General features: G+C 44.5%; 1 protein-coding gene across 1 annotated transcript in view; it reads left to right on the top strand.

Moving 5' to 3' along the window:
• The window catches only part of LOC118075325 (alpha-2-macroglobulin-like protein 1), a 69,211-nt gene that overhangs the window by 673 nt on the left and 53,160 nt on the right, over positions 1-15,378 (top strand). Inside the window, exons 2-7 of the mRNA XM_060268974.1 lie at positions 3,185-3,368; positions 6,450-6,494; positions 6,887-7,031; positions 7,365-7,417; positions 9,691-9,711; positions 13,371-13,533. Coding sequence (XP_060124957.1) covers positions 3,185-3,368; positions 6,450-6,494; positions 6,887-7,031; positions 7,365-7,417; positions 9,691-9,711; positions 13,371-13,533 — 611 coding nt within the window. The remainder of the gene's footprint in view (positions 1-3,184; positions 3,369-6,449; positions 6,495-6,886; positions 7,032-7,364; positions 7,418-9,690; positions 9,712-13,370; positions 13,534-15,378) is intronic.

The following is a 15,378-nucleotide window of genomic DNA, read 5'->3' on the forward strand; positions in this document are numbered from 1 at the left end:
CCCACATGCAAAGGCAGCAAGGCCCCCTCTCCCAGGCCACCCCACCTCCCAACACCCAAGACAGCAAAATTGACATGGCGTCTGCTGCTGTGCACCATCCATTCCTCCTGCTGGGATGACAGATCCATAGATATTTTATAGATCTACAGCAGGGCTCAGCAAACTTTTTCAGCAGGGGGCCGGTCCACTGTCCCTTAGACCTTGTGCGGGGGCCGGACTATATTTTGAAAAATATATATGAATGAATTCCTATGCCCCACAAATAACTCAGAGATGCATTTTAAATAAAAGGAGACATTCCACTCATGTAAAAACATGCTGATTCCCGGACCATCCGCGGGCTGGATTTGGAAGGTGATTGGGCTGCATCCGGCCCCCAGGCCTTGGTTTGGGGACCCTGATCTACAGCCTCAGTATATATAGATCTATATATGTTCTAGATCTGCAGTCCGAGGATAGAAACACAAGTAGTTAATGGTACAAGTGAGAATAGCAGTCGCCCTGAGCCTATTGGGAGTATAGAAACATTTCTCATTACCTCATTCAAAGAAGCAAGCAAGCTGTTGTTGTTGGCCAAAATACATTTAGATACCGTACATTTCACCTTGGCGCGCTTGTGCTCAGCCTTAGCATCCTGGCATATAGCTTTATTCATTTCTAGATACATTCAACATTTGCAGTGTCTGCACATCCTTGGATGATCTGTTGCAAACACTTATTGTGCTTTGTGCTCTGTACCATGTACTTGCGTGCTAGTGATAACGATTTTAGCTGTTCTCTGCCCCCATTGGGGTGGTGGGCGCTTGCAAAGTGAAAGGCATTCTCAGCAGTTTCTCAAAGCGATAGGCTACTATAAGTTCCCGTTTAACCGTCACACTCAGGGGTCCACATTATCACATTTTGGGGCCCCTGGGGTCCCCCAACAGTAGTTTCTCATTTCCCAAACAGATGAGTGTATTCCAAGTAACAAGCTTCTTCTTCTTCTTTTTTTAATTCATCTTTATTCATTTTATACACATGAAAAAACAATACATTGACAAAATACAAAAGGGGGGGAGAAAGAAAGAAAAACCACAGGAAAATAAAATAAAAAAATTCCTTCAGTAGCACCTTAAAGACCAACTAAGTTTTTATTTTGGTATGAGCTTTCATGTGCATGCACACTTCTTCAGATACACACACGAAAGCTCATACCAAAATAAAAACTTAGTTGGTCTTTAAGGTGCTACGGAAGGATTTATTTTATTTTGTTTCGACTCAGACCAACACGGCTACCTACCTGTCACAGGAAAAGAAAAAGACAAAAAAGAGGGGGGGGAATATATTTAATAATCTTCATAACATTATAGACTTCCCCGGTTCCCCCCTCATTGATTCCCTATTTCAATTAATCATAAAGCAGTTTTCACATTATAAAAAAATAATAATTAACATTTCTTCTCTAATTATCACCATTCAATTTTATCTATAACCTATATATATATATATATATATATATATATATATATATATATATCCCCTTATATTCTATTAATTGTATCTCCCCTTAGCTTAAATTTTTACCAGCAATGAAACTCCATTTTAATATTTCCTCCTCACTCATAATCTTTATATACAATCTAATATCAATTCATCCCCCCTTTCCCTGGACCCAGATTTCCCAGATATCTCAGCGAATTCCATATTTCCTACCAGTGTCGGACTTTTTCAATCAATCCAGCCTAAAAGCACACGATTAACCTTTTTAACCCACTCCCACCCTTTCCGAAAGCTTCCACCAATGTTTTTTTAAACCCACACTGCTGTTTCCACACTTCTCTTACTGCTTCCCAACACCCTCCTTCTTCCTTCCCATTTTCCCAGAGATTTCCTTGCACTCCCTCTCTCACTGGGAGTGCAATAGTCCCCCCTGGTTCTCCCTTGAGGAGTTATTTATTCTGATCCAAATTCTGTTCCACATCTCCCACTTGTGGGACATTCTGCCAGCCTTCTTCCTCATCTCCTTTGCAACTTTTAAATTCTTCCAAATTATTAATACTGTCTGTCATTTGTGGTTTTGCCTCTAATTCCTCGGAACAGGTCTCTTCTCTTACCACATAATTTTCCATGCTGCACCTTGCATCACTTAATTGTTTATTAATTTGTCGCAATTGCTTATTATTCTTGACCAATTCGTCTTTAATGTCCAAAAGTTCCAGATAGATCTTTTGCCAGTATGAGTCTTGTGATGATGTTGAGTCTGCCATCGGTCTTGCCTTCTCAAATCCCATGGGAAAACAGAAGATAACAAATCCGGAAGTGGCAGGAATCAAATTTCCAAGTAGACACCATTTTAAGTCCAGTTCTAGCTATTCCACTCCATTTTAATTCTTTCATTTATAGCTCCAAATTCTAATTCACAAACACCTCTTCAATATCTCCTTGTAAATTAATCCAATCCAGTTGTCAATAAAATAATCCAATGTTGATAACAACAAAATTATAAATCCATTCACTGATCTCTCCAGGAGCCTAGATCCAGCTTCCTGGGGGATTTTTAAAGGTCCAATTCCTGGTAAATTAATTGCTTCCTTTCACTTTCCCAGCTAGGGGTCAGGTTACTGCATCACAACATAATCAATGTGGGAGACCGACTTCCATTTTTAGAATCTCCCACCGTGACCAATTCTTTAGAATTATATAGCCAATTGAAGTTTTTACTCACGATGCCCAATGTCAATTCTTTTCTTTGGGAACAATCCACCGCTCTCCGCTGCTGGCTCAGAGCTTCACTTCCAGAGGGTAACAATGGCGCTCGATGGCCTTTGACACCCCACTCGCCCCAGAGCTCCTACTAGGGCTTACCGGGGAGTAAAGGGGTCACTTTTTCGGGCTCTGCCAAGTCTTCGTCTCCAGAACGCTCTATCTGGAGCTCTTTCGGGGGCCGCGTCACTCTCGCGGCTCTCCCCTCCCCCTCTCGAAGCGAGGGAAACGTCGCCGCACAGCGCTGGCAGTAGACTGGAAGTCGTAACAAGCTTCTTCTTTGTATGTATAGCCAATTAAAATCTGATGGGTATATGAATGTGACTTGCAGGCTGCCAGATGATCATCCCTGCCCCAGAAAGCAACAGGTGAGTGCCCTTTTAGCTGCTTCTCTAAAGGCCAAGAGTGGCTTCTTCAATTGTCCTTTCTTCTTCTCTTGCAGCCACTATCTGTTGACCTTCCCGGCAGTCATTCACCATCCAGATACTGAAGAGTTCTGTGTGCTTCTGAGCAACCTCCAGGAGACAGTCCACCTGAGAGTAACATTACAGATGGCGCTGCAGCACCACATCCTCCTCGAGAAGGATGTGGAGAAACCAGGGACCTATGAATGCACCAGCTTCCAGGCAAGTTTCATATATTGCAAGCAACTCAATGGCTTCCAGCTCCCGTCTGCCCCAATTAGTATGGATAATGATCAGAGATGATGGAAGTTGTAGCCCATCTGCCCCAATTAGTTCGGATAATGATCAGGGATCAGGGAAGTTGTAGCCCAGTGAAATCTGCATGGCCACACCCCTGCAACAAGGGGAGCTCTCTTTCACATTATCTTTGTTTTTCAAATTATTTTTATTAATTTTCCAAATTATTACAAATCAAACCGAATTACTTAAATTTAATACAATTTCTTAAAATCAGGTTTCCTGCTCCTGTGGCAAACATATGTCAGTCATTTCCTCCCATAGCCAACATCATTTCTTATTTCATGTCCAGTTGTCATCCTTCACTTGCCGTTAAACCATTCTTCCAGTCGACCACTTTTTCCTCCTTACAAACAGTGCCTCTGTTACATCTTATAAAAACAAAATCCATTTCACGTGTGTAGTCTCTTTCACATTATCTTGCTTGTGCATTAGCCATGAATTATCATGTGAAGGCTGCTGGGAATAGTATTATTATTATTATTATTATTATTATTATTATTATTATTATTTCCATTTGTAGACCGCTTACTAGCCAAAGATTTCAAAGTGGTTTACAATAGATAAAATACAATAAATAAGTAACATCCATAAATATATACAAGCATAATAAGTGCAATAAAAAACTATGTCAAATGATTGGCATTAAAATAAAAAATGCAAGAATAATATCAATATATAAACACAATATCAATATAAATAATGTCAGAGAATGGGACAGCCATGTCCAATCCACCCTGGGTCCTGGACCACCTACGGAAGGGATACCTAGTGCATGCCCCTCTCTGGCACCCTCTTGTACTCACTGCCAATAAGAGATTAAGAGATTTATTAATAAGAGATCATTTATTTGCCAGGCTGCTCCTTACCAAACAGCCTACAAAATTTCCCAGGGGTCTCTCTGAAGCCTCCTTAGGTAGGGTGATAGTAAAACTGCAAGTAGTGTTGAGAGTGTTTGGAATAATCAAAGACCACACAGGAACAGGAAATTAGTGTATAGGATGAATGGGAGCAGCAGGAAGTGATGAAGTATAAAACATGCAAATTTCAGAAACCCGGAATATTCCCTTTGGAGCAAAAACAAATTAAAATTGGTTAAATGCAACTTACTTGCTCTAATCTAAAAGTCCCTAAATTAACTAGGCTCTTAGCAGGATTCCTTGTTCATAAATAGGCCTTTGTCCCTTGAAGCCTTCCTCCCAAGCTCACCAAAAAGTTCTGCATGTTACCTGAGAACACGTTGATCTACTCACCTCCTAGGTACATATCTATCTTTTCCCCCTAGACATTCCTTGTCAGTCATGTGTTCCTCCCCTTGGAGCACCTGCTCAGAGAAGTTTCAGATTTCCAGTCCTGGGAAAGAGAGAAATGTGCACTTAGGCACAACAGCAATGGTAGACATTGCTTGGTTTTATGAACCTCAGGGCCCCAGCTAGGACTCCAGGTTAACCCCCTACTGCCCAAATGAGCAGACAGGCAAAATGACACACTTCCATTTCATATGCAGGCGGTCCAGAACATTAAAGACCACATCCTTTACAGAGAGCATTATGTACAGCTGGAGCAAAATTCCCAGACAGAGCTGGTGAAGAGGCAGGTGTGGGAATGGGTCGAGGAATGATGGTGGGGTGGGGAGCAGGGATAGGTTTATGGATGGAGACAATGACCTCAACTGAGCCCAGGACTAGCTGGCCAAACTCCCCTATGGCGAAAATATATTCCATGCCCAGATACATTTCACCTCCCACCAGATGTCAAAGAGAAAAAACATCTGCCAGACTTTTAGAAGGCACCTGAAGGCAGCCCTGTTTAGGGAAGCTTTTAATGTTTAACAGACCAATGTATTTTAATATTTTGAGGGAAGCCACCCAGAGTGGCTGGGGAAACCTTGCCAGAAGGGTGCATAGCTGCCAAGTTTTCGCTTTTCTCGCGAGGAAGCCTATTCAGCATAAGGGAAAATCCCTGTAAAAAAGGGATAACTTGGCAGCTATGGATGGGTGGAGTATAAATAATAATATATTATTATTATTATTATTATTATTATATAACATGGTAAAAAGCAAAGGTTCCTCTACTAAATCATCTTTGTAGGTTGAATCTACCCAGTTTTCACAGATGCTTCTCATATGTTTTCTGCTTTAATCTCGTACCTTTGTTGTTGTTTTACTTAACCCCTTTTCTTCCATCCCTCCTATGGGATATAATCCATTGGAAGTCAAGTGCAACCCTCCTTATTTCCCTAGAGTGAGCACAGGCAAGGGGATGTTACTCCAGTCCAGGCATCCCCAAACTCTGGCCTTCCAGATGTTTTGGACTACAATTCCCATCATCCCTGACCACTGGTCCTCTTAGCTAGGGATCATGGGAGTTGTAGGCCAAAACATCTGGAGGGCCGCAGTTTGGGGATGCCTGCTCCAATCAGTGTAACTTCCTGTTCCACTGGTCTGGAGCATCCTCCCCCTGCATGTGATCTGGGAGATTGGCATGGCCCTGGCTAACTCCATAAAAGAGCCAAGTCACGTGGCCATTTTCTCTCTCTTGATCTCTCTCTTGATGCTGATCTCTTGCTGCCATGCTGCTCTCCTGCAGCCATTTTGTTCACTTAATGTAATTTTGCTGTCTGCTGGCTCTCAGCCAGCAGCACATGAGCTCAATCTCCATATGAGACAAACTCAGACTTTGTTATGTAACTACTAAGTAAAGCCCGCCTTTCAGGGATCAAATTGTGAATTGAAATGTGAGTAAACTTTTTGTTACTTTTAAAGGAAAGACTCGTGTCTTTATTCTTTGAAGAGGGATAAAAGGGGACATCCATCTGGGCAAGCCAGATTGTATTATTTAACTAAAGAGATTCAAACGAATCTGCAAATTAGCTTCCTGCTATACTGAGGGGAATCTGCTCTGCTACATCACTCACTAGCGTGAGTGAAGGAAGGATAATATTTATTCAGTATATCCTTTCCTACTATCCTTAACATTCCCACACCTCCATCTTGCCCTCTTCAGGTACCAGACTTTGTTTCAGGGGAAACAGAGCGCTACATTCCATTGGTAAGTCTTGCATTTCCCAATCATTTCCCTTTCTTTCAGGCACTGGGAGAATTTAAATTAGAGAGGAAGGGGGAAATGACTTAAGAGGAAGAGAAGAGGAGGGGATAGAGAAGCAGTTGGAGGTGGAACTGTGTACTGAAAGAACATGAATGAAAGAGAAAACCAAGATGGACATGCAAAGAGAGAGAATGGGGTGTATATCTATTGGAAGGGGGAGTAATAAATGAAAGTATGTATGTGTGATGTTGACTCCCTGATCCCTAGGGGAGAGCGAAGTAGGTAGAAGAGCAAGGGGCAGTTTTTGAGACATACCCTCTCTACTGCAAAATACTTTTCTGTTCTTGGATCTTCCTGCTAGAACCTGTTTTGCTTTTCTCTTTGGCACTGTGAAGGAAGGAGAAATAGCTCGTGTTCTCATCCAAGTCCTGCAGGGTGACAGCGTGAACTTAAACGCTTCCAAGAAGGTGCAGGTCAAGAGCTCTTCCACATTTAACCTCTTGGAGCTAGACAAGCCCTTTTACAAGCCTGGAGAGAGAGGTGGGTATTGGAGTGGTCATGGAACCAGGAAGATGACTGCAGCATCTGCCCCTTCTTTGGGGATGGGACGGTGTTCCCGGCAAATAGGAATCAAATAAGCAAACTCAGCGTTCCAAGAACTAAGCTATTAAACCAAAGCCAAGTGCCTTACAAGAGCCCAGGTGCTCTACAGATTTGCATACGATAATAAGTTGACATCAACAATTTGCTTTGCTAATTCAGCGGGGGGGGGGGGATCTAGTCCTTGGTTTTAACATGCAACAACATGAAGGAAGTATGTGAGAGCAACAACAAAAACCAGAAACAAATTGTTTGTTTGTTTTCCCCCTTCAGTAAAACTTCGAATTGTGCAGCTTGATGATCAATTTAAGGCCAGCGATAAAGCTGTAAGTATTGGTCTCTTATTATAATCACAGACTATCAATTCCTCAAAATGTCACAAGCCCAGGGAGGTCTCCTTACTGGACCCAGCGACAAATACTTGGTTATATCTCAAGTAGGGGAACATCTTTAGTAGTTTCTCATGCTTCCATTCGCTTGTTAATTGGGGGCAGAGTCTCTGCAAGACATTAGCTCTGTATTAAAATGCACTGAGGAGCATTGTAGTGGTGATGAAACATGAGGAATTAGTACCCAAACTTCACGATACAAACTGCAGATTCAGATATCTGAACAGCCAGTCCTGCATGTACTGCTGTAAACAAATAAACAGCCTTAAACAAGCCTACTGTTTTGTGTTTTGCTGGTTCACGACAGCTGTTTCACCATAAACCAGGGGTCAGCAACCTTTTTCAGCCATGGGCCGGTCCACCATCCCTCAGACCATGTGGTGGGCTGGACTATATTTTTTGGGGGGAAATGAAGGAATTCCTATGCCCCACAAATAACCCAGAGATGCATTTTAAATAAAAGCACACATTCTACTCATGTAAAAACACCAGGCAGGCCCCACAAATAATCCAGAGATGCATTTTAAGGACACATTCTACTCATGTAGAAACACACTGATTCCCAGACCATCCGCGGGCCAGATTGAGAAGGCGGTTGGGCCGCATCCGGCCCACGGGCCTCAGGTTACCCACCCCTGCCATAAACCATGGTGGAAGGAAGGGGAAAGGTTTTCCCGCCCTTCCTTCTTTATCCTTTGCAAGGTTTCCAAGTTTTTTTTTCCTATTTTCCCCTTTCATTTTGGGGTAAATATTTCAAGCATTAGAAATTTCCCCGTAGGAATCAATGGAAATCGTCAACTTGTTATGTGAACGCTTACCTAAAAAATGATTTCTTTTGTTCGGATAGTGGGATATGTGTCCTACCAGAACCCTTTCTTTACATGCCCTCTAGTGGTCACATGATCAATATCAGCATGATGGAGGCTGGTGCTTGAGCAGATGTTCCCATTAACAATTTCTGTTTTGACAGCATTGTTGTTGTTGTTTAGTCGTTTAGTCGTATCCGACTCTTCGTGACCCCATGGACCATAGCACGCCAGGCACTCCTGTCTTGCACTGCCTCCCGCAGTTTGGTCAAACTCATGTTCGTAGCTTCGAGAACACTGTCCAACCATCTCGTCCTCTGTCGTCCTCTTCTCCTAGTGCCCTCCATCTTTCCCAACATCAAGGTCTTTTCCAAGGATTCTTCTCTTCTCATGAGGTGGCCAAAGTATTGGAGCCTCAGCTTCACGATCTGTCCTTCCAGGGAGCACTCAGGGCTGATTTCCTTCAGAATGGATAGGTTTGATCTTCTTGCAGTCCATGTTTTGACAGCATAGGTTGACCAATTTAGTTTATTGGGGTGGGGGTGGCTTTTTGTGTGTGTTTAGCAAACATTTTTATGGGTGATCCTTAATTTTTCTGCTATTTCAGTGTTTACTCCATTCTTTTGGGATCACTACAGGATTGTATTTTAATATTTTGTTGGAAGCCACCCAGAGTGGCTGGGGAAAGCCAGCCTGATGGGCGGGGTATAAATAATAAATTATTATTATATTATATTATATTATATTATATTATATTATTATATACAATGGTACCTCTACTTACGAATTTAATGCATTCCAAACACACATTTGTAAGTCGAAAAAAAATTGTAAGTCGAATCCCATAGGAATGCATTGGGAGAAAAAATTCATAAGTAGAAGCAACCCTATCTAAAAATTCGTAAGTAGAAAAAATCCTATCTAAACCGCATCCAAGATGGCGGACGGAGCTCTGTTCGTAAGTAGAAACATTCGTAAGTAGAGTTATTCGTAAGTAGAGGTACATGTACCACTGTACGTAGGTCTGTAGGGTGGACTCTCCTTCCTTGGAGGTTTTTAAGCAGAGTTTGGATGGCCATCTGTCATGGATGCTTTAGCTGAGATTCCTCCATTTGCAGGTGACCCTAGATGACCCTTGGGGTCCCTTCCAACTCTACAATTCTAGAATTCTGATTCTATGGCAGAAGATTGGGAAGCAAGGCAAACAGCTGGTCCAGCCTCATTTTCTATAGCCCACAGATGGGCTGCAATCGCTATCTTATCATGCTGCTACGAATGTCAGTTCGAGGGTGCAGGCAGGACAGAACTGTCATTTCTTTAACTGGTTTTACAGAATTCTAGGGGACCTGGAGGCTGCTCTGTTCATCATTGACACTGACGTTGTCCCTCTCTTGTCATTTGCAGATCCCTTTGTTGGAGCTGAGAGTAAGTAACAAGGATTGGTCGTGATCTTTTCCTTTCGTGCCCATCCTGTCCTTTGAGACCACTTGAACATCAGGGCATGTCTGCACTACATATTTAAAGTAATGTGGTTGCAATTGTAAACCTGGGAACTATAGTTTTGGCTTGGAGAGGCTGCTGGATATTTTTTGACAGGGAAAACAACCCCAATGGTCCCTTCTGTGAGTTGCTCTTGTTAAAATAGATTTGCTTTTGGCTTGAACTTAAGTAGACATGCCATCAAAGAGCACTGGGTGGGAAATTTAGGTCTAAGCTGCAATATTCTATGAATATGGTCATTTATTAAGTACTTACCTCCCACAGTGGCAGCCAAGAAGCAGATTAACAAGAAGAGTTCTTACCAAGTAGTTTATTTAATATTCACAGAGACGAAGAAATGCGGTCTCTCTTAGATAATGGCTTTGCTCCAAGTAAAGTCCCACCCCCTCAGTCTCCTTTATCCTACATCATCCCTGCTCCGGCTAACCTGTGCTTTCTGCCTCTGAGTTTGTTGCATGTTGAGGATCCCCGGGACACCCTCAAATAAAGACACAATTCACTCCAAATTTTTGTTTTGTTTTTGGCATAATTTTGGCACAACTTTATTGAATTACAGTATGTGAGTGGTTGCTTAGGCATTGGTTGAGTCAATCTGTCCCCGGCCGGGGACAGAACTGACAATGCAATGCAGCCAGTGAAGTCAGTAAGGGTAAACAATTTGGGGAGAGAATAAAGCTAGGTGCCAGGCTCTCACCTCTTCCAAATGCTCCCAGGGGCTCTTGTGTGGCCCTAGCCCCGCGACAGGGGTTCGGATAAGAGCATGGCAAGCCCCTGGATTCCTTTAACGGAATACCCTTGCAGCAGCAGCATTGGAGGGGCAGGCACAGGCCATCGATACCCCTCCACCAACCAAATTAACCAATTAACCAATGGCTAACTGCAACCTTACAAGTTGTGACGATTTGCTATGCAGTAGGCAAAAAACCAAATGGCACCAGCCAACCAGCCAAATGGTGAAAATTCCTACCGAGCCCCTGTCCCAAAAGCAGACGACCCCATGACAGGCATAGCAAGGCCAGCAAGAACAGCCCTAAATAAAGGGAGGGTGGACGGGTGATCCGATGCACGCAGCAAAAAGAGGAAGCTCAACGCTGGGCGCAGGGACTAAAAAGCACCATAACGTCAATCAATTTTTGCAACATAAACTTTCCCCCAGCAACAATTGAAGTTACCCAATCAGTGGCCAACTAGTCTAACCCGCCCAGCAACAGGGGATGTCATGGTTGCCCCCACCGCAACATGTGCTCTCCATGAAGGAGAACCCGCTTTCTACTACTCTCAATGCACGCCTGGTCCTGGGTGGGTGGGTGGGTGGGGGGGTCAGGAATGCTTTCCAAAGACACTGAGTCTGTCATCAGTCTCTCCCCTGGTGCTGCTGCTGCCCCCACTGTGGTAAATTTTTAATAACTCTTTGGTCAATGGTTGCCTGCATTCTCCCAAACAGCTGCCAGCAACTGCTAAAGCAATATAAGAAGATGCCAATTGCCTTTCTGGATTTGCCCCCCCCCCCAAACTATTGCAAACTAAATGTGATGTTAATTGCCTGAATGCAATCAAAATGTACATTTTTTACTATATAAATGGCAGCCTCAGGACTGTGAGGATGGAGGCAGGGAGGGGGATTTAACTTTGTCGCCCTGCCACATTCCAATAAAAGAAAACACCTCCCCAGAGCTGCCTTTTGGTTTTCAAGGGAAGACTCCCTTGGTAACAGTGGAAGCTTCATTTGAAATGCAAATACAGTACAGTGCACCTGCATCATACATGCATATTATTTGCGTGAATTCAGTTATACACACTTGGCTCTGGCAGCAGGAGGAAGGGGAGGGACCAAGGCAGAAGGAAAGAGAAAGAAATCTGTCTCTTTTGGCTGCAAGCAGGGCCGGTGCTAGGTTTTTTGACGCCCTAGGCGAGGTCACCTTCTGGCGCGACACCCCCCCCCCCGTGTGAATGGCAGGAGGGATGAAAAGGGGCACAGAGCCCATGTTGCTGGCCTGGGCAGCGGACGCTGTCTCCGTGCCGCTGCCGGCACCGCTTCCTTCCTGCTCTCGACCGCTTCTGGCCGCTTCCTCCCGCTCGGCCCAGAGGTGCCCGCAGCTTCCGATTGGCTGCTCCTGCAGCGCCCTAGGCAGTGGCTTAGTTTGCCTATATTAGCGCACCGGCCCTGGCTGCAAGACGAGGAATAAGGGAATCTTTCATAAGGACTCTCAGCACCCTTAACAAATGATGGTTCCCAGGATTCCTTGGGGGATGCCATAGTGGCATGATACTGCTTTGAATGTGTTATACACATTGCAACACAAAATAAATAAATATATGTCTTGCTTTTCTTCTACTGGTTATTGCCTCCATGCCTTCTTCTCTGGGCTTAGGGGACTCTGAGCCCTTTGGGGAGCTGGGCTATAAAGGCCAGCCCCCAATTTTGTACAACAATTATATGGTGCACACATGGGTGTAGCCAGGATTTTTTTAGGTGGGGCAAGCCTTTTGTTAAGGGAGGCAAGCCGTTTGTTAGGAGAGGGAAGAAACTCAGCTATGCATTTTTATCTACAGTCATACCTTGGTTGAAGTACGCTTCGGTTTGAGTACTTTCAGTTTAAGTACTTCGCGGACCCGTGTGGAACAGATTAATCCACTTTCCAATACTTTCAATGGGAAAGTTCGCTTCAGGTTAAGTACGCTTCAGGTTGACTACTCCGTGGACCATCTGGAATGGATTAATCCACTTCCCATTACTTTCAATGGGAAAGTTCGCTTCAGGTTAAGTACAGACTTCCGGAACCAATTGTGTACTTAAACCGAGGTACCACTGTGTTTTTATTGATGGGGGGGGCAGCTGCCTCTCTCTGCCACCCCTGGGCTACACCAAAGGGTGCAGATGGAGACAAATCCATTCCGTTAGGATAAATTGCTTTGCCAAAGTGTGCATGTGCGGAGAAATGTGCACCAAGATGCTGATAAATTTCCACCAGGGCTTTAAAACAACCCCCATCATCTAATGTGAAAATGTCTAGAACTGAAGTTAAGATTGCGGAAAATTAGAAACTGAGAGGATTCCTTTATCCCTACCCCAAATGCAGCTTGGGACTAAGGTGGGTCTCAGGTTGGAAAAAGTTGAAGACTGCTGTCATAGAGGACTGTCCTGTCGTCTTTGTGACTCTACAGTCATACCTTGGTTGTCGAACGCCTTGCGACTCGAATGTTTTGGCTCCCGAATGCCGCAAACCTGCAGTGAGTGTTCTGGTTCGCGAACGTTCTATGGAACCCAAAAGTCCGACGCAGCTTCTGCAGCTTCCAATTGAGTGCAGGAAGCTCCTGCAGCCAATCGGAAACCGCACTTTGGTTTTCGAACGTTTCCGGAAGTCGAACAGACTTCCGGAGTGGATTCTGTTCGAGAACCAAGGTATGACTGTACTGCCAGTCTAGTCAGCGCCTGCTCACGGTTTGCAGGGACGGGAGCTCAGGCAAGAGCATTTCTTGGGATAGCCCAGCCTCCTTCAGGATGTGGTTCACCTGGGTATGTGAACATTATTAATGCTGCAGCCAAGTGGATGAACCTCACGGTCCTTTTGGTCTTATCCCAGGATCCTAATGATAACCGAATAGGCCAATGGGTGGACGTGACGCCTCAAAATGGCATTGTGGATGTGTCTTTCCCTCTGGCCTCTGAAGCGGTCCTGGGAACGTACAACTTCAAAATGGGAGGAGGCTACAGAAATAAGAAAGGATTCACTGTGGAGGAATATGGTAAGTTTCTGAAGAAGACCACACGGCTTGCGAGAATCGCTCTAAGAATAAAAGGAAGCATATGTTCAGGGAGGTTTTTAATGGTTGATGTGTTATTGTGCTTTTAATACTTTGTGGGGAGACGCCCAGAGCTGCTGGGGCAACCCAGTCAGATGGGTGGCATATAAATAATAAATTGTTATTGTTATTGTTAGGTTCCAAGTCTATGGGGCTGAGGGCGGCTTAGCCCTACCCCAAAGTATGTGGAGATGGGCCTGACCCCTTCCTTTTTTCTTTCATTTTTAAAGATTTTAATTTATCAATATTAAACCAATACAATCCATCAATACTACAATCATCTACATTTCCCCCCTTCCCCCCTTCCCCTCCCTGGCCCTCCCCCTCCCCAGACTTCCCTCAGCTCCCTTACCTGATTTATTTTTTTCATATTATTTCTGCATACTATAAAATTGTACATATCCCTTCCCTGATTATTCTCATTGTTCTACTAGAAAGTTGTGGGTGTTTATTCAAATCCTGCCAACGAATGTAAATCATTTTGTTGATTCTTCAGATAGTTTGTAAATAATTCCCATTCTTCCTTGGATTCCCGATTGTCCTTTTCACGTAATTTCTAAGTTAGTTTTGCAAGTTCACCAACTTTTCTTGCCATTGTTCTTTTGTTGCTATTTCTTCCTTCTTCCATCCTTGTGCTCACATGGGCCTGAGCCCTTCCAATCTTGAGTGGCCTCCCCACAGCGGCAGAGAGCCCTATTGTCCCTCCCTGCTGTGGCGGAAGGCCCCCCTGTTGGCAGGATTCAGAAGTAATGCCCTTTTGGGGGAGAAGAAATCATTCTAAGCAAGGAAAGGGTAGTCAGAGCCACTTCCGTGATTGGCCTAGCACAGATGCTTGGGGGCCAGTGGCTCAAGTCTTGAGCCAGCTAACCCCGCCGGTTTCTTGGGAAGCCCAGATAGCTGCGTTTGGAGGGCCGACTCCTAATGCCATGCTTAAATGCTTGGAGGCAGCAGGAATGGGAGAAAAAGCAGGTTGAAAGGCAGCAGCAGGGCTTGGAAGAAATGTCAACAGCTGGCTGGCAGGGCACCCATAACCATAGCTGCCAAGTCTCCCGTATTCCCCGGGAAATCCCCGTTTTCCCAGCTGTTCCTAGCTGAAAAAATTGATTTTTTTTTGTTTTTCCCGGTTTATTTTGGCACGGCGGCCATTTTGGAACTGGGCGGAGCATGCTCAGAAGCGACTTTTGATGCTGCTCTGCCCAGTTCCAAAATGGCTGCAGTGCGACTTCTGGCGCGACGGCCATTTTGGAACTGGGCAAAGCAGCATCAAAAGTCACTTCTGAGCATGCTCCACCCAGTTCCAAAATGGCAGCAGCGCTACTTCCGACCTGCTACTTCCGCCCGGTCCCTTATTTCTCCGACAGCAACTTGGCAGGTATGCCCATAACGTCATCCGTATCAGTATCTCCTCGGAATACAAATACCTTCCGGATAGATTGCCCTTACACATGGTGTCTCCCTGCTGTGGTAGCAGGGCCTCCCCATGCGGGTAGAGGGCTACATCAGGCCTCATGGCTTCCTTCCAACGTGTGTGAACTTGGCGCCTCTGAAAGGAAGAGAGATTTGCCTGCCCTGAAGTCCCTTTCAATACTGACATTTTCAGCTGTTCAAAATGCAGAAGGCAAACACAACAGCAGGGATCTCTACGCATTAGTCATTAGGTCACCTGCAGAAAAGACTCGTGCCTGTACAGTAAGCCTGCAACTTACACACATTTAGCTTTTGCACATTCAGCTTTATGTGCTTGGCAAAAAAAAATCAAATCAAATGGGGGGCAGAAAGGGGGCAGGT

This window comes from Zootoca vivipara, chromosome 16 (assembly GCF_963506605.1).
Source record: "Zootoca vivipara chromosome 16, rZooViv1.1, whole genome shotgun sequence".
In the NCBI taxonomy this organism is placed as follows: Eukaryota; Metazoa; Chordata; class Lepidosauria; order Squamata; family Lacertidae; genus Zootoca; species Zootoca vivipara.